Source organism: Ciona robusta, chromosome 1 (genome assembly GCF_009617815.1).
Source record: "Ciona robusta chromosome 1, ASM961781v2".
Lineage (NCBI taxonomy): Eukaryota > Metazoa > Chordata > Ascidiacea > Phlebobranchia > Cionidae > Ciona > Ciona robusta.
The window spans coordinates 14,688,060-14,711,835 of NC_143235.1; the positions used below are offsets into that span (position 1 = coordinate 14,688,060).

At 36.5% G+C, this 23,776-nt stretch overlaps 3 protein-coding genes and 2 non-coding genes across 6 annotated transcripts; all 5 read left to right on the forward strand.

Annotated features, from left to right (window-relative positions):
- The first annotated feature begins 352 nt into the window (after positions 1 to 352).
- Trnam-cau (transfer RNA methionine (anticodon CAU)) lies at positions 353 to 424 on the forward strand. Its single transcript has one exon. It is a non-coding gene; the product is annotated as a tRNA-Met (tRNA).
- Positions 425 to 429: 5 nt separating this feature from the next.
- Positions 430 to 501, forward strand: Trnah-gug (transfer RNA histidin (anticodon GUG)). Its single transcript has one exon. It is a non-coding gene; the product is annotated as a tRNA-His (tRNA).
- A 373-nt stretch (positions 502 to 874) lies between these two features.
- On the forward strand, positions 875 to 4,410 carry LOC149743622 (serine/arginine-rich splicing factor 4-like). Of its 2 annotated transcripts, none has more exons than XM_089877413.1 (5): positions 875 to 1,228; positions 2,146 to 2,365; positions 2,630 to 2,883; positions 3,285 to 3,404; positions 4,053 to 4,410. In XM_089877413.1, exons 1-5 carry the CDS (start codon positions 1,011 to 1,013, stop codon positions 4,117 to 4,119), a joined length of 879 nt encoding a protein of 292 aa, XP_089733539.1. In that variant the 5' UTR covers positions 875 to 1,010; the 3' UTR covers positions 4,120 to 4,410. The 2 variants fall into 2 exon arrangements, with proteins under 2 accessions (XP_089733539.1, XP_089733548.1); XM_089877422.1 differs by having other exon boundaries at positions 2,158 to 2,365.
- Positions 4,411 to 5,374: 964 nt separating this feature from the next.
- On the forward strand, positions 5,375 to 14,943 carry LOC149743623 (interferon-related developmental regulator 2-like). The gene is made up of 11 exons (XM_089877356.1): positions 5,375 to 5,546; positions 6,276 to 6,374; positions 7,097 to 7,184; positions 7,770 to 7,882; positions 8,911 to 9,068; positions 9,830 to 10,059; positions 10,581 to 10,692; positions 11,459 to 11,599; positions 12,293 to 12,421; positions 13,267 to 13,353; positions 14,116 to 14,943. Exons 1-11 carry the CDS (start codon positions 5,471 to 5,473, stop codon positions 14,197 to 14,199), a joined length of 1,317 nt encoding a protein of 438 aa, XP_089733482.1. The 5' UTR covers positions 5,375 to 5,470; the 3' UTR covers positions 14,200 to 14,943.
- Positions 14,944 to 15,106: 163 nt separating this feature from the next.
- LOC149743624 (sodium/mannose cotransporter SLC5A10-like) lies at positions 15,107 to 23,307 on the forward strand. The gene is given in 14 exon segments (XM_089877487.1): positions 15,107 to 15,943; positions 16,299 to 16,535; positions 17,088 to 17,259; positions 17,785 to 17,904; positions 18,389 to 18,612; positions 19,160 to 19,268; positions 19,458 to 19,592; positions 20,271 to 20,275; positions 20,278 to 20,439; positions 20,773 to 20,891; positions 21,280 to 21,376; positions 21,952 to 22,093; positions 22,579 to 22,641; positions 22,910 to 23,307. Coding segments are annotated over 14 exon segments (1,878 nt in total). The 5' UTR covers positions 15,107 to 15,784; the 3' UTR covers positions 23,044 to 23,307.
- The last annotated feature ends 469 nt before the right edge of the window (positions 23,308 to 23,776 follow it).

Genomic DNA, 23,776 nt, shown 5'->3' on the forward strand with positions numbered 1-23,776 from the left:
TAGACCGCTGTAAATTGTCCTATTGTATATAGAAGATTGGGGTATATGGGACCTTTTAAGCACATAGTATGTGTTAAGTATAAGTATTTTGTCCTAAATAAAGTATTGTACTGGCCAGCCAAAGTTAGATACTAATTAACTATTATTATTATAGTTTGGTGCGTTTAACCTTTCGGTTTTTCATACCGCACACATGACAGTGAGATACAAACACTTGGCAGTAGCGGTTTAAAACGAGAATTTGGACACTAATCAACACGCGTATCAATTTAGTTTAATTAACATCGCGTATCAAATGCACAAAGCCTCGCCAAACCAACATCTAGCTTTAATCAAACAGTTTGGAATCCGCAGCAGAGTGGCGCAGCGGAAGCGTGCTGGGCCCATAACCCAGAGGTCGATGGATCGAAACCATCCTCTGCTACCTACGCTGTGATCGTATAGTGGTTAGTACTTCACGTTGTGGCCGTGACAACCCAGGTTCGAATCCTGGTCACAGCATTCTTTTAAAGTCACAATATTTTACGGAGACAGTTATTATGGTAAACATATATATATAGATAGACGAAATATGTTTTTTAAACTGTACTGTATAGTACGTTCCGATGTTGAGTAAACCTTTAAAACTTGATTTAATTTTATAAATAAGGTGTTTCTTTTTCCATCACTTTTATTAGAGTTATTTAAACATGTTTTCTATGGATCTTGTTTTATCGATCACAGATTAAATTCTGTATCGATTTATGGCTCGATTATTTCCGTTAAGTCACGAGGGCGAAATCGCGCTAAAAGCCGCGACCGCCATGTTCGTTTGTTTGTATATCTGTGTTGGAACGTAGGTAATTTTGCATGTTTTTTTTTGTGTTGTTTTGATTTCTAATTTGCAGAAAAACCTTGTGTTTTATTATACCGTTTGTGCGGGAGTTTTAATTCTCTTTAAAGTTGTTTAATTTTCCTTAAATTTCGCTTAAAAGCTGTTTAGGCACAAGACATTTTTTCACTGCTTTGCAATGTCTGGTAGTCGAGTTTTTATCGGGCGTTTGAGCCATCGGGCACGGGAAAACGACGTTGAGCGATTTTTCAAGGGGTTTGGCAAAATTCGTGACATCAATTTAAAGAATGGATACGGATTCGTCGAGTTCGATGACAGTCGCGATGCTGACGACGCAGTTTATGAAATGAACAACCGAGATCTATGCGGAGAACGAGTCACAGTTGAACTTGCACGGTATGTTTAAGTTAATGTTCTGTTAGTTTACGTATAAAAGAAATAATGCGTTGGTGGTAATGTTTCATTGCACACGGCTGCAGACAAGTTAGAAATGTTTTGGGAAAAAATGTGCATTTCTAAAAATTTTTGAAAAAAGTGTGATTTTCGGAAGAAAAATTTTTACATTTTTGTTCTGTCTGTAGCCGTAAATGTTTTTTGTTTATTTTTTAATGAAATTTATTTACCACCGTCAACCGTTTTAATATGTTTTAATACTGTTCGGTATATTTTACTCCCTTTTAAATGTGGTAGCAATGTTTGGGAAGCAGATGAAAAGAAGAAGCGTTTATTTGGATCAACCGGTATCATTTAAAACAGTATAATTTCATTGTTACAATATTGCATTAAAGAAATAATCCTTCAACTGCTTGTTCAGAATAAAAAAACTGGTGTGTTTCTAACGTTTTGTTTAAAGTTCAGCCAGATGGCTGACGTAATGTTGGAAATATCCTACGTTTTTTTTATCAGATGAGCCGTTAAAAGATTATTTACATTATGCTGTTTAACAGAAGAAACCTAATATTGCATTAAATGCAATCAAACGATTTTTTAATGCATGGTTAGTAATTAAAAATTAAGTAATTTAAAAAAAAATGAAAACTGCTATTAAATAATCCGAGCCATGTGAAATTACCACAGGTGAATGATGTGGTTTCTTATTTCTATCCTCTACCACATGACGTTGTGTTTTGCGGTGTGTGCCGATAGTGGTTTCCCCTCTGATGCTAACACCCCTTGAATCAGATGTAAATGTCACAGCGGATGTTAAAATGCACCCACCCCGATGCTATTTTTCCGTCTACCCCACAATGGGATCTATCATCCTATCAGTGACGATATGCATCTGTGATGTCTATTTCAACTTGCCTAACCAGGGGCGTGCCTAGATCATCTGGAGGAAGAGATTATCGACCAGACTTCAGGAACGACTACAGAAACGACTACAGGAGACGGGACGACAGAGGAGGTGGCGGAGGTGGAAGAGTGAATTATTTTGACAGCCGCGCCATTGGGAAGTATGGTCCTCCAACACGAACCAACTATCGGGTTATTGTGGAGAATCTATCAACCAGGGTCAGCTGGCAGGATCTTAAGGTTTGAGTCTGATTGTTTTTTGTTTTGTTTGCATGTCATCTGTAATCAAACATTATAAATGCATTATTGCTGAAAACTTATCTATCAGTAACTGGAAACAATGGGTATTCTGTCTTTTTGTTCTTTAATCTTTGCTACTGTAATCAAAGAGACACAAAGTTATTATTGTTAATAAAAAAACCCTTCTATAACTTAGCAGAATACGTTTACACGGTTGGCATACATTATACAGAAATAAGTACTAACTGTTCATTATCTTACCAGGATTACTTAAGAGAAGCTGGTGAAGTGACGTACGCTGACGCGCACAAACATCGCCGTAATGAAGGTGTTGTCGACTTTGCAACGTACGACGACATGAAACGAGCAATCGACAAGTTGGACAACACCGAGATAAACGGTCGTAAGATCCGACTCATCGAGGATCGAACTCTGCGCTCGACAAGTCGCAGTCGGTCACGATCGAGGTCGAGGTCCAGGTCACGATCTCGCTCAAGAAGTCGCAGATCTAGATCAAGGTGTTTAGATTGTTTGAACTGGATTGTTTTTGAAGTTGTTTAGAATGTTTGTATGTAGCAGGGGTGACTTAACTTATCGTACGCTACAAGCTTTGAATTAGCAAGTCGCGAAATGCAAATCAGCGTATTAGTTCTTGCAAATGGTTTTTGTACAACAATGTAAATCTTATACAAAACATACTAAACTATCTCGTGTAAGTATTGGGATTTATGTTGTTATGGTTTTGCGATACGCTTGCTGCTAATTCGAACCCTGCCCTAAACACTGTTAAAACCTTAAATCAAACCATATGACATTATTTGAATAATAACCATATAAGGCAATAAATAATAAAAAAACAGGGCATTATTGCCCCCAAACTGGATTGCATAATAATTGAATACAATCTTTGTCATTTAAGGTCTCGTAGACGAAGTAGCAAGAGAAGTCGGTCACGATCAAGATCCAGATCTCGATCCCAACATAGCAGTGTGAATGGTGATGACAAAAAAGAACGTCGCGACTCAAGATCACGTAGCAGGTTCGTAAATGTTATTTCTATTCTATGAGTAAGGTCCTAGAGGACCAGGGATATGACCAGAATTGGCCCATTACCCCCAAATCCCAACGCCTTAATGAACTTTCTTCTCCCATTCCATTCTATATGAGTAAGGTCCTGGAGGACCTGGGATATAGACCACAGTTAACCCATTACCCCAAGTCCCAACACTGTATATGCACACTTTTTACTCACATTCCATTCCATATGAGAATGGCCCTACAGGGGGGCACACCATGGGCCCTTAGATTAAAGCTAAATTGGCTTATTACCCCAACACCCTTGTACGTCCGTAAGTGCTCGCGCTAGTGAAATTTTTTTATTTTTGTTCCGACTCAAGCATCCCGACCAAGTTCCGATTTATGTTCAAACTCTTATCCTGTTATTGTTGTTATTTACATCAGTTCTTAATTAAACATGTGGCGTGTTTGTCTTTGTAACTAACCTTGCATCACCTCGCAAATTGGTATCAGACAAAAACGTCATTTTAATTACTGCAATTACGCCTAACATCTGGTAGGCCTGAACAAAACACTTTATATATTTTGCCCAAGGGCCAGTTGACAAACCTAATTGACACTTGACAGTTATCTCTTTAAATAGGTGGCCTATAATATAATGTTTCTGCAGGTCACCCAATGTGAAGAATGAAGGAAGCAGATCCAGAAGTCGTTCACCTGACAATAGTTATGATTGAATAATACATGCAACCCCAGTCGATTTTGGCGTATATGATTTTTGTATAGAACCTCTGCCCAATTTTCTTTTGAGTATTCGCTTGTAAATTACTTATTTTCAGCTGCTTTCAATTCCTATGGGTACATGTTCCAAACTAAAGAGTAAAAACCAACTTTTTATAAGAAATTTGGGTAAATCTGTACATACGCTACTAATATGGCAAGATCATGAAATTTCGGATGATGTGTAATTTGTAGTAGCTGTTTCATACCAACTTATAAAATGTAAATAAACTGTTCAATTGTTTTTACATTGTTGTTCTGAAGTGGTTTTAGTCGTAAGTTTAGAAGCAAAATGAGTGTTTAGTTAGCTGCATTGTGGAAGAAGTATTGTAGACCTAAAAATATTGTCATATTTTTGTCGTATGCCTTTTTTTAGTCTGGAATTATCATGTGTTTAGTCAGTTACTTTAAAAAAGTAGAGAGAGTTGTCCCGTCGTTTTCAATTTCCCATGGTTTGTAGTCTGAAATGAACGTGTGGTTAGTTAGTTTCTTTACAAATATATAGCGAACGCGAATTCTCTTTATGTCGTATTCAATTTTTGATGGTTTGAAGTCTGAAATAAACAATATGGCTATTACAGTTACGTAAACGTAAAAGGTTAACTGAAAAGATGATATTTACATTTGATTGACCTCTCTTCTGAGCTTAAGTGGCCTTATTACGCGCTCAGCGTTCTCACAATACTAAATATAGATCATATTTCGCGCTGCCATGGCGCTATTACGAGTAAACAGAGTGTGTGACGTCACAAAAACAACGTGCTTCGAGCGCATGACGGTAATCGCGTTTGGTTAAGTGACGACATAGAGCATATGCGTACGCTGGCATAACTAGAACACAAGCTTTTTGTTTATGAAATGCGTAATCTAACTGAGGCTAGATGGTTGGTTTCTGTTTGTTCATGCGTTAATACATGTTTTAGACTATAAAGTAAAAATATAAGTTTATATATATATATATATATATATACATATATACAGTGTTTTATCCAGAAAAGAATATACTGTTCAGTTATTAAAATTATGTATTTAGATTGATTTTACAGACATTTACGGTAAATATAATTGTTACAGTCATTTATTATTATAATGTAAAGGTTACTACATTTAGTTTTATATAAGTATTACAATAAACATTGTGTAAGATAACCACATGTTACTAAAGTTAGGTTTATGTGTAGTGTATGTTTATTAAAACATCCTGTAAGCATTATAACCATAATATATTCATGCTGCAGATTGTAGTCAATAATAGTTAATGGATATGAGATCCTAATTTCTTAAGTTGTTGCCACTAGAATATAAATTATGCCGAAAAATAAAGCAAAGAAAGGGAAGGGGAGAGGCTTCCATGATAAAGGAATGAATAATGACCCATTGAAAGGTATATTTAGCTTTTCATGATTGAATGTAAATGTAATATGACTTGTTTACCCTTGTGTGGTAGGGAAACGTCAGTTGTTATAACGCGGGTGTTTCCTGTGGTTTGTACACCTCGTGCCTGCTAATAAGTTACCATAGATGTAACTTATTTATCCTCGCATGGTGGGGCAACGACAGTCGTTATAACACGTGTGTTCTGTTTCGTACATTTCATGCCCGCTTCCAAGTTACCATGTATGTAACTTATTTATTCTCTCATGGTTGGGCAACGACAGTCGTTATAACACGTGTGTTCTGTTTCTTACATTTCATGCACGCTTCCAAGTTACCATGTATGTAACTTATTTATTCTCACATGGTGGGGCAACGACAGTCGTTATAACATGTGTGTTCTGTTTCATACACCTTGAGCCCGCTTACGAGTTACCATGTATGTAACTTATTTATTCTCACATAGTGGGGCAACGACAGTCGTTATACACGAATGTTCTGTTTCATACACCTCGTGCCCGTTTACGAGTTTCCATGTATGTAACTTTGTGAGTAATAGTATTGGGTTTTTTCATTTTGTCAACTATACAAAATAAAAGAAATAATATGTGACGCGTGTCATGCCCGGTCAATTATCTAAAAAGTTATGGTATACCAGTTAACTTATAGAAGCTGTTAAACTACTTAATATGTTCATAAACATGACATATTAAATCTTGTTGTTTATTTACATCATTAGGTGATGGTGGGAACTTACAAGAAGATGATTGTCTAAGTGAAGCAAGCAGCGTTACAACTGCCAATAGTGATCAACTCACAGAAGAAAGTGTCACAAGTGGTGAGTAGGTTTCAGAAAGGCCGGTGCCAATGAAGGATCTTTTCCCGTTATTTGCTAACAGCTAATTAGAACTACCAACTCATATAACCATCAACCCTTAACTACCAACCTCTAACGCAGGGGTCGGCCGCCTTTTCCATTGCATGGGCCAAATCACAGATTTATATTCGTTGCGTGGGCTGCACATGAAAAACTTGTGTTTTAATAACTATTTATTGACAAAAGGAGAAGAGCCTGCGGGCTGTAGGTTGCCGAACTTTGCTCTAACACTTTCTACCAGTTTAATCTGTAATGTATCGGAGGATTCTTCCTTAGCGAGAAAAGTCATTTTATTCGAACTTGAAAATTAGGGTTATTGACCAAATTGACATCTCAGGTTATTTAGCATGCTTTAACTGTAGGGGGTAGGGCCTCACACTGTCACACATAGAAATATAGAATATAGTTTAAATTTTTATAGGATTTTGGCTTTGTCGAGTACATGGAAATTAATTTTGTTGGCTCATTTTATTACCCCAGCATTGTTTATGCACATTCTATTCTATATGGGTGAGGTCCTACAGTGAGGCATGCCATGGGACCTGGGATTTATGCCACAGTTGGCCCGTTACCCCAACACCCAGAATACCTATGTAATGTACTGCATGCAAATTTCAGATTTAGAGTTTATCTAAATTGATGTTTTAACCTTTATATTTAAAATCTCCCTTCCAACCAACTAGATGGAGTTGATGGAACATCTTTGGAAGACATAGAAATGAAACTGAAGGAGGCCATTGAAGGATTATCAGAAAAAACAGCAAAATATAGGTTGATACTTTATTTTCATATTCTACCTTCATATTGTAAATAAAAATATTTTAAGTGTCTTTTTTAACTGGTATCAGCTCATATTGTTAATACGCAAGTATTACCTTATTAACCTATACGTTGTATTAATCACAAATAAGTCGTTGATAGTGATATGCCTAGTGTTTTGGTCATTTTAACTGTATAGAGACTGACAATGCCAGGCGAAACATGTAATATAACATATATTATCTTTCTTTATACATTTGGTGGGACTTAATCTTTTTGTGTTACCTTTTTGGCACCAGATCCTTACCTACTGCGTTGGGTTTCCCATTGTTATGGTTTAACCAGGCTGGTGGCTCTTGAGTAAATAGCTGTCCTGATTTGAAGTTTTTTTTTGTTTTGATTGAATAAGAGACTGACAATGCCAGGCAAAATATATCTTTTAATATACAATTGGTGGGGTTTAACTTTTCTTTGTAACGTATTAGCACCATATCCTTATCCTTATGAGCAGTTTAGGTTTTTCTATGATCATAGTTTACCAAAGGTAGTTCTGTAGTGAACAGTTGTCTTAATTTAAAATTTGATTAATTTCCACAGACAAGGTTGTTTATCAGAAATAAAGAAATTCTTCTGCACGACGTGGTTGGTTGATTTCCTTGAGAATTATCGCGAAACTTTATCAGACGCTTTGGAACGATGTTTAAGAAAAGGTGAACTTATGAACCTTTAGGACCTAGGATATAGACAAGTTTTGGCCCAATACCCCAACACCCTTGTACGTCTGAAAGTGGCTCACAAAGGGCAAAGTTTCAAACACCCCGACCAACTACGGATTCTTGACCCACAGGAGCTTAAAACTCTTCTGTGATCTAAAGGTGTTTTTTCTTTGGTCTATGCTTAGTAGTGAGTTGCTTACATTGATATGAACCTAGAGGCTTGATGCTGCTACCATTGTACTATAACAAAGCATTATGCGTGGACGCGTGGTTGAGAAAAACATTACAGAAAATGATCGTTGTTACGCCAATCGTGGGCGTAATAACTGAGTACGTTTGAATATATAGTTCTTTAGCTATTTGCGGGCTTAAAACGACTAGTTCTTTTTAATTTTAAACGGGTTTTATTAATAAAATTCAGTTATACGCAGCAGGTGCTGCGCCGTCTGCATAATATCCAGAGTAGGCCGGCCTCGTCTGCACCATATAAAACGGCGCCCATGCATTGTAGGCATCTGTGTCCTTGTGCAAGACACATAACATACATTACTCTAACCCAGTGGTTACCAATGGTTTGTTGCACCCTAGGTGTTGGGGTAATGGGCCTTCTCTGACCCAAATCTTTAGGTCCATACTGTAAATCCAAAACACTCTGTAGGAAGATAGCTTACTTTAAGATAAAGCAATTCTATTCTATGTGGGTAGTAAAGCAGCCAGAAAAAAATAAAGGGGGGGTTTTAATAAAAAAAATGTTTCAAAAATTTTTTTTTTAAATTAAAAAAAATAATTTTTTTTGGTTTAAAAGGGGGGGGGGGTTCACGACCCCTGAAACCCCCCTGGCTGCGCCACTGTATGTAGGTAAGCTCTTTGTGTTTTGTATTTTTCAATTTTTTGGGGTAATGAGCCAACTCCGGCCTAAATTCCAGGCCCCTAAGTCCTAACAAAAGGACGTCACCCACATAGAAAATAGAATACCTTAAATTTAACCCCGAAAATAATTATATTATCTATATCGCATGCAGGCAAGGGAGAAGAGCAAGCATTAGCTGCTGAGGTTGTAGCTCTCCTTTGTGTTCAGTATGGAGCCCAAGGGGACGGGGAAGATGTATTCACTCATTTTAAACAAATATTAACCACGATAATTTTAGACAAATCCGCATCGCTGGCAGCGAGATCTAAGGTTTGTAAAGTTTTGAATATTTTTGGTGCTGTTGTTTCATGTTTTTTTTTTTTTTTTCTCAGTATGTCTCGGCACATTGGTTTGAACGCTTGAAAGTAGTTGTAAAGTTTAAAATTATTATTGTTGCTGTTTCTTGTTTTGTTTGTTCATTACTTGTTACTTGTGTTTTATTTTTTCATTTTTTATGTCAATTGTTAGAGAGCTTGCATCATAAGGTGCTGCCATTGTATGCTTAGGTGTCCGCGGGAAAAATACTTAACGTTATTTGCTCCAACCCAGTGGTCAATAATGGGTTGCCAAATTCCCATGCAAAAATAACTAGTTTGACTACAGGTGCCCTAAGCAGATTACCTTGATTCTTATGCTTTCATCCAACAGTGTTGTAATACGACCGTAGTTTCCCCACAATTAAAAGATGAACAAGTTACATTTAATTAGTTTTTAATGGACAATTTTACGGTGAAGCATATTGCTATGATTCTTATGCTTTCATATTTGAGCCATTACCACAATATCCATGTCGTTATGTATGTTGCCCATGTGATCAGTGTGACTACCAGGGTCTTAAGGCGATTACCTTGATTTTAATGCTTTTATTCAACAGTGTTTTTCTTTTAATGTTTTAGTCTGGCTATGCAATCCACTTTTTACTTAACAATCTAAACAGAAACATAGTTTTAATGACTGCAATTCTGTATAACTGCTTTCATCTACACCAACAGTGTTGCCATTACCTTGATGTTAATTCTTTCACCCAACAGTGTTGTCTTGTGCTTGGAATCCTGGCTTTCCTCGCTTCAGATGACATGGGGCAAGTACTGCTATGCATGGAAACATTCGATGCTGTATTTCGCGGATCATTCTTAAAAGGAGACAAGACCGTCCCCACTCTCACTCCCGCTCAGTCAGATCTCCACGTCAATGCATTGTCATCATGGGCGTTACTGTTGTCCATTACACCATGGCTAAAAGTGCAAGAATTTGCGGAAAAGTGAGTGAAAACTAAACTGTAATGAATTTGTGAAGCTTACCCTGATCGGGTGCTCATAGAGTTAAAAATTCTTGTGTAAAGAAATACAGTAAGGATCTGGTTCCACGAAATGCGTAACAGACAAAAATCAAGTCTAACCAATTGTATAAAATATTATATTCTAATAGAATCTTTTCTATTCAAATAAGAGACTGACGGCGGCATTTAGGCAAAATATATATCTGTTATAATATAATCGGTTTGACTTGATTTTTGTCTGTTTTGTTTTCATATCAAATTGCAGTTACTTCCAATTTAATTAAAATTTCACATGGTTGGACAATTCTTGTGTAAAGAAATACAAAGGATCTGGTGCTACTAAATACATAACAGACAAAAATCTACAAAGAGTCCAAAACATTCAATTAAACGACCACCAATTGTTGTATAAGAGATATATATTTCGCCTAAATGGCATCGTCATTGTTTTATTTAAATAGAATCAAATACTAAAGATTTAGTTTTAATTTTATATAAAACAGGAGATTACCCCGACTGCCGGAACTTATGCAATCTAACGATGTCATGATGAGAATAACAGCGGGTGAAACTATTGCTCTCTTCTTTGAAATATGCAGAAGTGAGGAATCTGAGGTAATTATGTATGTGTGTATAAATGTAACTTACTTTATCCTCGCGTGACCGGAAAATGGCAGTCGTTATAACACGGGTTTAACACCTCTTACCAGCTTACAAGGTACCATGTATGTTACTTTGTTGGTGATTATTTTTTTTGTTTTATTATGTAAGACTGATAATTTGGACAACCCATTAAGTCGATTAAGAAGAATACATTTGCTAACTAAACTGTTTTCTACTTTTTTGCTGATGGGCCCCCGTTTTTGCAACTAGAGTAACATTATATATATATGATGTTTAAAAGTCCTCTGGTGTATCGTATGCACTGTGGTGGCACATTTATACCTGTGTTTTGGCTCTTTCGGCAAGAACTTTGCTAATCAACGTCCTATTCCGGTCATTTTTATCAGGTTGAGATGTCACTGGTAATATCCATGGGTCATGGCCCCTTTATTTTTAAAAACAGATCCAATTTATTTACTTCTAATACCTGCATTACTTAAACTAATATTTCACTGACAGAAAATTTTACAGATAGCGAATTAACAAACTTAACAGTGTATTTTAATAGGCCTTTCCACAAAACGACCTAATTTATTTATTTCTAATAATTGCATTACTTAACCATCAAAAAATAGGAAATTAATATTTTACGGACAATAAATTTTATGGATAACCAATTAACAAATTTAACTTATATTTTAATGGACCTTTTCGGAAAAAGACCTAATTTATTTACTTCTACTAATTGGATTACTTAAGTACTTAACCAACCTATCAGGGCTTGGCATTACACCTGGTATCGAAGAAAGAACTAGTTGATGAATTATCGCAACTTGCAACTGACAGCAACAAGTTTCGTGCGAAGAAAGACAGAAGACACCAGCGATCAAGTTTCCGGGATATTTTAAGAGCAGTGCAGGTGAGAATTTCGAAACTTATATTATGTCCTGACATTAGCTAATTCCAATAAAACATACATTTTTTTTATTGAAGCTTGCGTTTTACAATTAGCAAACTTCTATAAAACCGGCATTTATCTGCATAAACATGTCTTATAATTATAACATATAAGTTCCATAAAACATGCATGGATTAAAAGTTACTTAGAAGTCGGACTATCAAAGACAGTCCTGGCGAAGGAAGGGTTTAGTCAGTTCTCGTTTTACTAAGGTACGTCAATCAAGGTATAAAATGGAATGTTGTAGGTGAAAAGGAAACATTATTTTACGTTTAGACTTTTCACTCCCGCCTTTGTTACCCCACAGTACAATGCTCGGCACTGCTACCATCGTAAGCATTCATATTTAATCCCCACACAGTTACATACGTGGTAACTCATATGCTGGCACGAGGTGTATAAAACACCCGTGTTATAACGACTTTTGTTTTCTAGCGATGCGAGGATAAAATAAGTTACATTCATACAATAAGTTACATTCATACAATAAGTTACATTCATACAATAAGTTACATTCATACAATAAGTTACATTCATACAATAAGTTACATTCATACAATAAGTTACATTCATACAATAAGTTACATTCATACATATTCTGATATTCATATTCAGTTGAATTAGTATTAAGTATTATATTAATGTTTGTTACAGAACGGCGAATCCCCTGACGACATGATAAAGTTTGGTAGTGAAGTTTTATACCTGGATACTTGGACAACTAAACGACAATATTCAAATCTAAAGGAAATCTTAAATACGGGCATGAACTTCCATTTAAAAGTGAGTGAAAAATAAGCTTTGTTAATGGGAATTATTATAAAGGTTATTAGAATTTGGATTGCTCAATAGGGCTTATGAATGACGGTATTGAGTAAGTGTATACATATATGTTATATATAACTATTACACATGACATTTAACCAAACAGTAAGTGTATTAAGCCAGTGATTATTATTGGGTTGTCTAAAGTGTAGTTTAGGTAAAAAATAAACTATTAAAAAAGTTACCTATTCTACTCTATTCTGTGTGGGTGAGGTCTGTGAGGACCTGGGATTTAGGCCAGACTTGGCCCATTACCCCAACACCCTTGTACGTCCGGAAGTGACGTGCTCGCGGTAGTGAAGTTCCTGTTATCATGTTCCGACTCCAGTGTTCCGAGCAAGTCCCGTTTTCTGTCCCGATTCTTGACCCGTATATATAGGACTCCATCTGCAGACTATTTCTGCGAACTCGTTCTCCGTTCCGACCAAGTCCCATTTTCTGTCCCGATTCTTGACCCGTAGGACTCCATCTGCGGACTATAAAAAAAAGTTACCTACAAAGTTACACATTTGTGGAAATAACATAAATGACTCTTTTTGTCTGCTAAATGTAGTGTAGTGACCATGCTTCTTTCTTCCAATTAAATATAAGTATGTTTGCGATTTATTTTGTGGTATATTCTGTCTTTTCAGTTTAAATATTCTATGTATATATGTCAATCTTCGCTACCGTAATAGAAGAGACAAATAGAAAGTTTCCATTAATTTTATAACTAAGTTGGCACAAGGTGTATGAAGTAAATAACTCGCCAGTCTGCCATATGTGGTTGATATTCACTCATCATAACTGAACCATATACTCAGGAAAACTCTTTGCTTCGTGATATTTTCCAACTTGGGCCAGCTTTACCTGATTCAAACCGAAATACAAAAGGGTCTCATTTTGAACGGGTGAGTTTTATGTTGTTATATTACTGTGGGGGAAAATGACATCTTTACCAAATGATGTCCAAATATCCTGATAATGTTTTAAACAGTGAACAATGGTTTATGGGAGTCGTGAGGATATGGTTTTATATTTCTTTGTTCACTACCAAATGGGACGAAAAATTAGAATGAAAAGTGCCCCATCTTTCCCCACCCTACTATATAGTAAAAACATGTTGACGGAAAAGATTTACCATCTGCTCCCAACCTACTTTATGTCATTTATGCAATATTATAATAGCTCAAGTGGCACCAGGTGAAAAAATAGTTTGGGAACCATTGATTTATGCAATATTATCATTAATAATGTTTAGTTTAAAAACTCCCTACTAAACATTAAGATTTCAGCCACGTTTTGCAGTTTCTTTTGTTAAACATTTATTTAGTTATGTTTAAACAAAGTTTTTTTAATTTACTTATATCTCAATTCCAGGCTAAGTTTTCATTTTTTTCTATATGTGCGAAACCTACAGTGTAGCATGCCATGGAACCTAAGATTTAGGCCAGAGTTGGCCCATTACCCCAACATTGTATATGCACATTCTATTCTATATGGGTGAGGTCCTACAGTGAGCTTTGCCATGGAACCTGGGATTTAAGCCAGAGTTGGCCAATAAGCCCCTCTTCCAATAAAAAGATATAGACCAGAGTTGCCGCATAATTCACGCATAACCTTTTTTCATTTTCCATATCATATACTTTAAGTTATAACATCTCATTTTCTAGCATTTATACAACCAAGCAGTCTTCAAAGCAAGAAGTAAAGCTAGAGGAAAACAAAGAGACAAGCGGACTGGTTTCGGTACGTGAAGGTGACATTGTTACAATGTGCGTAGACTCCAAATACTTTTGCCTTTTTCCTGCGACGCACATTCGTTAATTTAAAAAAAACGATAAAATTTTAAAAGTTATCAAAAGTCACTAAATATGCGGAGATAGATATCGTTAGAGAAATATGCATGGGGGAATGTTAGAGTTATTCTCAGTGGTTTATTGTGTAATGCAGGGAAATTTACACACATTTGCTATAATTAAAATGAAATGAAAATTTATGCATTCGGCCTGTTTATAGTTTCAATGTCTTTGCACCAAAGGATACCTCTTATGTGTTAGGATTTTACCATGCATATGTAAAATTTAAATCTGACTTACCAAAAAAATATAATTTTAACTGCTTTGCTGGTATACTTAAAAAAATTAATTTATTGTCGAACTATTTTGCCTCAGAAGTAAAAAGCTAAGTTTGGATTTTTTTTTGTGCATCATACTTTTGCCTTTTTTTCTGGTATTTTATATGGGTGAGGTCCTTTGGTGAGGCACACCAGGGATCTGGGATTTGAGCCAGAATTGCCCATCACCCATATTTTTCTGGTAATGCTTCAGCTGGTGAAGTGGTTTGTTCTAGGCAATTAGATGTGGTTTACTTGTGATGCATATCTTGTGCATCTGTATTTCGTTTGTTACCCGTATAATGCAGTGATTCAACTTGTGACTAAATATTTCAGTTTACTGTGGGCGATAGATTTCGGTTAAATAAATTAAATTGCGGGTAAACTGTTTTAATCAAGAGTGGGAAAGTTCTAATAGAACAGGTTCAAGGCTCGTCGCTGCTATCATTGTGGCCCATGTTTTGTTGGGCAAGACACTCAACGGCAATTGCTCCAACCAACTAATGAGTTGTATTAATTATCAGGTATGAAGAAGAAAAAATCACTTGTTAAAATTACATAGGTGGTAACTCATAAGCGGGCACGAGGTGTATTAAACAGACCATCCGTGTTATAACGACTGTTGTTGCCCCGCCATGCGAGGATAAATAAGTTACATACGTGGTAACTTGTAAGCAGGCACAAGGTGTATAAAACAGACCATCCGTGTTATAACGACTGTTGTTGCCCCGCCATGCGAGGATAAATAAGTTACATACGTGGTTACAACACGGCATAAGGTGTATGAAACAAAACACCTGTGCTATAACAACTCGCGTTTTGTTTGCGATACAAGGATAAAGCATGTGATTCTTTTTATGCATGGGTGATATTTCAGACAACTGATTAGTGGCCACTGGGTTAAAGCAATTGCTCTAAGTTGCCCAAGGAAACATGCTACACTACTGGGTTAAAGCAAGAATGTAACACAGCTTACTGGCCGCACTGTAGTGGAGACAAGACCAGGTATTGGAAGTTGTAATGGTCAGTCAGCAAGTAATCAAACATTAACCATGTAGTGCGGCTGTACTTGTGTAGAACCGGATTGTTCTGATAAAAGTTACAACACCAGACATGCTGGAACATAATGTTTGTTTGCCCCCTAACTTGTAGAGATAAGAGCCCGGAACTACAAAAATAGGGCAGTATTGAAGCATCAGAAGCATTTACAGTGTAGGGGAGACATTATGCAAACTGTGGAGATGCATACTACTGCAAGTTTCGAGTCTTCTGCAGAAATATCTGCAACAACTCAAGCTTATGAGAAAGGGAAAGCGAATTTAGGAACCGTGGATATCGTGATTGTTGTTGTTTATATTGCAGCCACGTTTGCGATTGGAATATGGGTGAGTTATGTGTGGAATGGGTTTATGTTGTGACACAGTTGGTTAGCGCCGCTGCCTTTAACCCAGAGGTAATGGGATCCAGGCTCGACACTGCTACCATTATGGGCGTATGACCGTATGTGTTCTTGGGTAAGACACTTATTAGCAATTGCTACAATCCAGTGGTCACTAATGGGTTGTCCAAGTTGTCAGTCATTCTAAAAAAAAGCAATCAACCACAAAGTTACATACATGGTAACTCAAAAGCGACCATGAGGTGTATGGAACAGAATACCCAAGTTATAACGACTGTAGTTGCTCCGCCATGTGAGGATAAATAAGTTAAATTCATATCAATGCTACAAACTTCTTGCAGGCTTCGTTTGGTGGATTCCGTGGAACTCTTAAAAGTTATTTTCTTGCTGGCCGTGATATGTTTTGGCTGCCTGTTGGTGCTTCCATATTCGCTTCCAACATTGGGAGTGGTCACTTTATAGGATTAGCTGGAGCTGGTGCTACTGGTGGCATTGCTATTGGGTCATTCGAGTGGATTGCACCTTACAATATCCTGATGCTAGGTTGGATATTCCTCCCAATATATTTGGCTTGTGGGGTAAGTTGGAGTGATATGAGCATTGGCTCAGCCAGTGGGGGATTTCGGGGGTCGTGACCCCCCCCCCTTTTAAACCCCAAAAAAATTTATAAAAATAAAAAAAAAAAATTTTTTAAATTAAAAATAAATATTTTTTTTGGAAAAATGTTTTAATTACCCCCCCCCCCCTTTTTCTGGCTGCGCCACTGGGTATGAGTGATATGTTAATGTTACCATTGTGAAACAGATTGTCTATTATAATTTATAATTCATTACTACATATGTTGCATTTACAGTCTAAGGTAGTCCAAAAATAAGGCATAATGCAACATATTCAAGTTGTCACCGATGCCGTGACTCCCACCTCTAACAGATTGAAAGCTCTTTGCTCCAGCCAAATAATTTCTTATCGGTTATCATGTCTGTCATACGTGGTAACTTGCCATCTAACACAAGGTGTATGAAACAAAACATATAAAACTAGACCACCTGTGTGTGATAATTCACTCTTGACAAAATAAAGCTGTTTTATTCATTTTTAGCTTGCACATTTACTACTTATATTTGCACCAGGTTTACACCATGCCAGAGTATCTTTACCGACGTTTCGGTGGTGTTCGACTGCGTTTGACGTTGTCTATTATCTCCTTAGCATTGTACGTGCTCACTAAAATAGCTGTTGACCTCTACGCTGGTGCCATGTTTATTCAGCAAGCTTTTGACATCAACCTGTACTTAGCTATAGGTAATGGAATAATCTTCTACAAAATACAACCAAATAATTTCTACAAAATACATATGGTATGAATACATATGGAGCAAAGCTACATATACGCGGTAACTCGTAAGCTGGCACGAGGTGTATGCAACAGAACACCCTTGTTATAACGATTGTCGTTGCCCCGCCATGCGAAAATAAATAGGTTACATACGTGGTAACTCGTAAGCTGGCACGAGGTGTATGAAACAGAACACCTGTGTTATAACGATTGTCGTTGCCCCGCCATGCGAAAATAAATAGGTTACATACGTGGTAACTTGTAAGCTGGCACGAGGTGTATCGTGTGTGAAACAGAATACCCATGTTGTTACGACTGTCATTGCCTCACCATGCAGGAATACACGTTACATACATGGTGTATGAAAAAGAACGCGCGTGTTTTTTTTTAACAACTTTTGTTGCCCTGCCATGCAAAGATAAAAAAAACATATTTATTTAAAATGTTTCAGGGAGACAAAGTCGTTAAGTTATATACTGTTTTCTTTTCAGTTTCCCTGCTTATAATAACCGCCATATACACGGTGCTTGGTGGGTTGAAGGCTGTTATATACACGGACACAATGCAAACGGTGATCATGCTTGCCGGGGGAATTCTGCTTATGATCATAAGTAAGTACTTTGTTTATATTTTTATATCAAAACCAGCACTGTGGTTTGGGGGGCTGGCTTAGCTCTAGAGGATAGGGCTTTAAGGTTTAATGTTGCAAACATTGTGGAGATGTGCCCTTGGGCAGGACACGTAATGGCCACTGCTCCAAATTACATCTTATTTAAAAGTTATCCAAAAACATGAAAAAATACCAAAAAATAAAAAAAATCTCAAAAAAAAGTTTCCACAAACTTACACATTTGCAAAAATAAAATAAAAATCTCTCATATCAATATTTTTCTTACTGCAATACATTTCAACACTAACAATCTTTTTCAAGGTTTTATAGACGTTGATGGGGCAGATATGCAGGCCTACATATACCAGACATCTACTAAATCAGACAAAAAATCATTTGTATTTATACTTATAGAGTTCTCACGCCGGATACTGTGTACAGCTACCTTTACATTTCAAGATTAAAAAAACGAACATTTTTTTCAGGTTTCATAGAAGTTGGGGGTTACGAAAACCTAAAGACACTTTACATGGAAGCGATCCCGCAAACGACCAAAGATATTCTGGCAGTCGGTAACTCCACCACATGTGGCGTTCCAAGAGACGACTCGTTTCATTTATTTCGAGATCCAATCACTTCAGATCTACCCTGGCCTGGAATGATTTTCGGGATTTATTTCCTCGGTTCGTGGTACTGGTGTACTGACCAGGTGAATGAATGAATGAAACTTGTTTTATTTGTCGTTAAATGTCTTGCCCAAGTTTACATTTGCCCGCAACGGACAGCCCATAAGAAACCACTGGGTTTGGAGCCTAAATAGTCACTAATTTAAAATGACTCCACTGGTGTACCGACCAGGTGAATGAATGCAACTTGTGTAATCTTTGCCAGCGTAACGAGTTGTTATAATAGTTTCTCGCATGGAGAGGAATGACAGTCTTCTTACATGGGTGTTCTGGTTCATACACCTCGTGACCGCTTACAAGTTACCACACATATAACTTATTAATCCTCACATGGCGGGGCAATGACACTCGTTATAACACGAATGTTTTGCTTCATACACCTCGTGTTCGTTTACGAGTTACCACGTATGTAACTTTGTGGATAGTTGTTTTTTAGGGGGGAATGGGGGCATTTTTTTAGGGTGCCACTAGGTTGGAGAAAAAATACTCACAGAATTGAAATGCCTTATTTGACCCATTTTTCAGTTTTGTCCAACATTGGTGAATGTAATCAGTATTTTACATTCACAGGTGATTGTACAAAGAGCTCTTGCTGCTAAAAGTTTAAACCACGCCAAAGCAGGTTGCCTTGTGGCTGGAACGCTGAAAATTCTCCCTATGTATATGATTGTTATGGCAGGTGAATACTAAATATGAATTTACCCTTTTTTATTTAAAAAAAAGTACCAAACGAAACAATAACCTAAATATAGAGACAAAAAAAAGGGGGGGGGGGTAAATCTGGTTTACCTGTTAAAAAAAAAAAAAAAAAAGGTTTACGCATGAAAAAATAGTTTACCTGTTTAAAAAAAAATATTTTTTATCCAAGGCATGATCAGCAGAGTGTTATTCCCCGATGAGGTCGCATGCGCTGTGCCGAGCGAATGCTTAAGGATTTGCGGCAACGAACAAGGATGTTCGAATATTGCATACCCCAAGCTGGTGCTTGAATTGTTACCAAGTGGTAGGAATGGCTGACTTGATTTATATACTCCTCTTTTCATTATGTAAAACAAATGTATGCAAATAAACATGCCACCTGGCAAGTAAAAAGTCAAAAGAATAATACAGGGTGTTGTGAAAGTCACTGTGCACTTGCATATTTATTAACAAACATGTTTCAGTGTAGAATCCAGGAGGTAAATATGAATGACAATCCCCCAAAAAATCATCACCCACAAAGTAACATGCACGGTAATTCGGAAGTTGGCATGAGGTGTTAAACCTGTGTGATAACGACTGTCCTTTTCCGGCCACGCGAAGATCAAGTATAAATTATATTCAATTATAAAAGATGTTGAAAGTGACCCCTGTTAGCATCAATACAGTAAATATAAAATAAATTCTTAGAATATACACCTAATATATAAGTCAGAGATCTTATACATACCATGTTTGACTTTTTCTACCATTGTGGGCGTATGTGTCGTTGCGAAGACACTTAACAGCAATTGCTCCCAATGTTGCTAATGGGTTGTCGAAATTATTAGCCATTTAAAAAAAAAAGTTTTTTCCAAAAAACAGAGCATAACAATTGTTTTTGCTACGCTATGTGAGGACAATTAAGTTGAATTTAAACTGTCTTACTTATTGAACCAATACTTAGTTTAATAATATCACTTAAACAACATTTTTTCCCCAGGCTCACGGTTTGCGTCTTAGTTGTGATCAGTATTCTGTGGATCCCCGTGCTTCTATCGTCAGCTGGTGGCCAACTATATATTTATCTTCAATCTATCCAATCAGCGCTTGGCCCGCCTATATTTGTTCTCTATCTGTTTGCTATTGCATGGCCTAGAGTGAACGAACAGGTAGATATGAATGAAAGTAACTTATGTGGTGGGGTAACAGAAGTCATTATACCATGAGTGTTCGTTTCATACACCTAATGCCCACTTACGAGTTATCATGTATGTAACATAGTTTTTTTAATTTTAAAGTTTTTTAAAAATTTTTGTTAAAAATTTTTTGAATGACTGACGGTTGATACAACCCATTAGTGGCCACTGGGTTGAAGCGATTGCCATATAGTATCTTGCCCAAGGACACATACACCCACAGTGGTTGCAGCACAGAGTCTACTTTGCCACAACGCTATATAAGGATACCTGCAAACCTAAATGTTTACCAAGTAATCTTTCCAGGGTGCATTTTGGGGTTTACTCAGTGGCTTTACTGTCGGTGTTATTCGGTTGGTTTTGGATTTCACGTACGGAGCTCCGGGTTGTGACCACGATGACTCGAGACCCTGGATTGTTTCGAGGTGGATGAGTTTAAGATTTTTTTATTTGTTATAACAGGGAGAGGCGGAACACCTTTGCCACATAATATCCAAATATTCCGATCAAGTTTTAAACAATTAACAACGGTCTATGGGAGTCTTGAGAATATAGTTTTGTAATTTGTTGAATGTTCTTTGTTTACTATCAAATGAAATGAGAAAGTAGAATGAAAAGGTGTCCCATTTTCCCCCACCCTACCATATTTTTTGTATGGGATTTAGACCAGAGTTGGCCCATTACCCCAACACCTGGAAAGCTATGTCCTTTGTGCAAATGGTGCCGGGACACCGTAGCTCAGTCAGCCTTAGAAAGTTAAGGTTTAATCTTCTGATTATGTTATGACTTGTAAAATATATTTTGTATCTACAGGGTAAATTATCTTCACGTTTCCCCGATTGTGTTTGTGATATCGAGCGTTGTAACTTTGACTATCAGTTACCTCACTAAACCATTACCAACAGAACAGGTGGGATATTCAGGGCAACAACAGCCGTTATAACATTTGTGTACACATCTCGTGCCCGCTTATGAGTTACCACGTATGTAACTTATTTATCCTCGCATGGTAGGGCCATGACAGTCATTATAACACTTCCTATTTGGTAGTAAAGAAATAACAATTACATAATTATAAAACGGTATCCTCAGAATCTGAAAAATCGTTGGTAATCGTTTAAAAATGATTAGAAAATATCGGGTTTAGGTGATATCGGTATCCCATCTTACCCCACAGCTATATTTTACATGACAATGTGTCATAAAAAGTAAGTTACTTATTATTAAACTTCAATGTGAATTAGTAAGCAACATGACAAGACATCCTTGATACAACATTAGAATATACGGGTGTTTTAATTCCTTTATTATTTCATATATACAAAAAAATATTGATAATGAAAAAAAATTGATAATAAAAAAAATTTTGGAGTTCTTTTTTCAACTTCTTTTAAGTTTTTTTTATCTAGTTAAGTTTTGTCCACAATTTTTATATACCATTAAATTTAATAGCGACCCAGATAATAAAGGGTTTAAATTTCACAGTTACGAGGAACGACCTGGTTCACACAAGTGTATTCTAAAGAAAAAGAGAATCGACGATTGTTTATAGAAAAAGGGGAAATTCCTGAAGAAGAGGAAGGAAAGAAGGCAGATGATGAAATAAACGGAAAGGATCTAAATGACGGTAGGTTTCAGAATATGGGGGGTGCAGTTGAGCAGCCAAGAGGTTCCGTGGGTCCCCCTCTACTTTAAAAAAAAATTTAAAAGTTATATAAAATAAGCAGATTTTATAACCATCTTATTTTTTTTCGGGCTGCCCCACTGGTAGTGGTAGGAGATATATCAAAGAAAGTTAACGCCAGTTAAAAAAATATTACAGTTTTTGTTTACCCTCTACCGCAAAGTTTTGCAAGTTTTTAAAATAATTTGCAAGAGGACACGAGTGTATGAAACTGAACACCCGTGTTATAACGACTGTTGTTGCCCCGCCATGCGAGGGTAAATAGGTTACATGCGTGGTAACTTGAAAGCTGGCACGAGGTGTATAAAACAGAACATTCTTGTTATAACAACTGTCCTTGCCCTGATACGCGAGGATAGATAAGTTACATACGTGGTAACTATTACAAGGACGTCTATTCATTCATGTTACTTAATTGTTGAATGCAGATATCAACGACATTGAAATGGAGATTGTGAGAAAAGAAAGTTCAAGCATAGAGATCGAACAAAGTAAGAAATATGTGTAGAGGATGTATAGGGGTAGTTTGCATTTTGATAATACTTATTTAATGCTCGCATGGCGGGGCAACGACAGTCGTTATAACACAGGTGTTCTGTTTCATACACATCATGCCCGCTACAAGTTACCTTGTTTGTAACTTTGTGAGTTATTGTTTATTTTGTATGGCTGTTAGATCGGTGATGTTAGAACACAACTATTTTATTTCCTGATTTCATTTTGCGAAGCTAAAGAAGTTACATTCATTCGTTTTTACAGGTTTACAGCAAGCAAACGATGAAACGATCAAAGTTAGAACGTCCACAACCCATGGTCGATGGAGCTTTATACTAAATGTAGTCGCAGTCTCATTGTTGATGGCAGTTACCTTCCTCTTTGGATATTATGCTTGATGCGATAAAAATGAATTATTCAACCTTTGAATTCCAAACACGATTAAATATCTTGAATTTATTGCGATTCGTTGCTGTTAAAATTTTACATCAGTTTTACATAACATGTGTTAGATGTTTTTCGAAAGTTTTTTGATCAGTTGAAATTTCGCACCTGAGATATCAGGCCTATAGTTTAAGAAATATTATATCGTGAATATCTCAGTTTGCCCCAAACATCTCAGTTTTCTCCAAAATGAAGATAAATACAAGTGTGATGCTGTGTTCCTGAGGTAATTTTTGATTTTATATTTTTATAATGTTGATATTTTGCGTGAACCGTTGTGTATTTTAGAGTCAATCGCCGTGGTTTGCTTAAGTGACATTCAAGATCAGAAAATAAGAAGAAATAAGACAAATAAAATTCAATATTTTATTTAAAAAAAAATTGACAATTTAAGAATGATTGTTGAAGTCTGGTCAAGAATGAAAATGTCAATATTTCAGTCGTCACAAATATTTTTTCGGTTGTCACAGTTTTTTTTGACATGGGTAATATTTTTGATTGTCACAGTATTTTATTTGATTGACACAGTAAAATGTTTGTTCGGAATAGTAATTTTATTGATTGTCAGTGTCAATATTTTAGTGGTCACTTTTATTTTTTGTTGTTGTAACAGTAAAGAAATTACAGTGTGAATTAAAAAAAATACTGTGTTAATCAAAATATTACTGTGACAACCAAAAAATTTAC

Excerpts from the sequence above, each read along its gene's own strand:
- LOC149743622 (XM_089877413.1), top strand. The coding sequence starts at position 1,011 with ATGTCTGGTAGTCGAGTTTTTATCGGGCGTTTGAGCCATCGGGCACGG. Across the intron at positions 1,229-2,145 it reads GTCACAGTTGAACTTGCACG|GGGCGTGCCTAGATCATCTG; the intron begins GTATGTTTAAGT and ends TTGCCTAACCAG. Across the intron at positions 3,405-4,052 it reads GACTCAAGATCACGTAGCAG|GTCACCCAATGTGAAGAATG; the intron begins GTTCGTAAATGT and ends ATGTTTCTGCAG.
- LOC149743623 (XM_089877356.1), top strand. The coding sequence starts at position 5,471 with ATGCCGAAAAATAAAGCAAAGAAAGGGAAGGGGAGAGGCTTCCATGAT. Across the intron at positions 6,375-7,096 it reads AGAAGAAAGTGTCACAAGTG|ATGGAGTTGATGGAACATCT; the intron begins GTGAGTAGGTTT and ends CCAACCAACTAG. Across the intron at positions 7,883-8,910 it reads GGAACGATGTTTAAGAAAAG|GCAAGGGAGAAGAGCAAGCA; the intron begins GTGAACTTATGA and ends TATCGCATGCAG.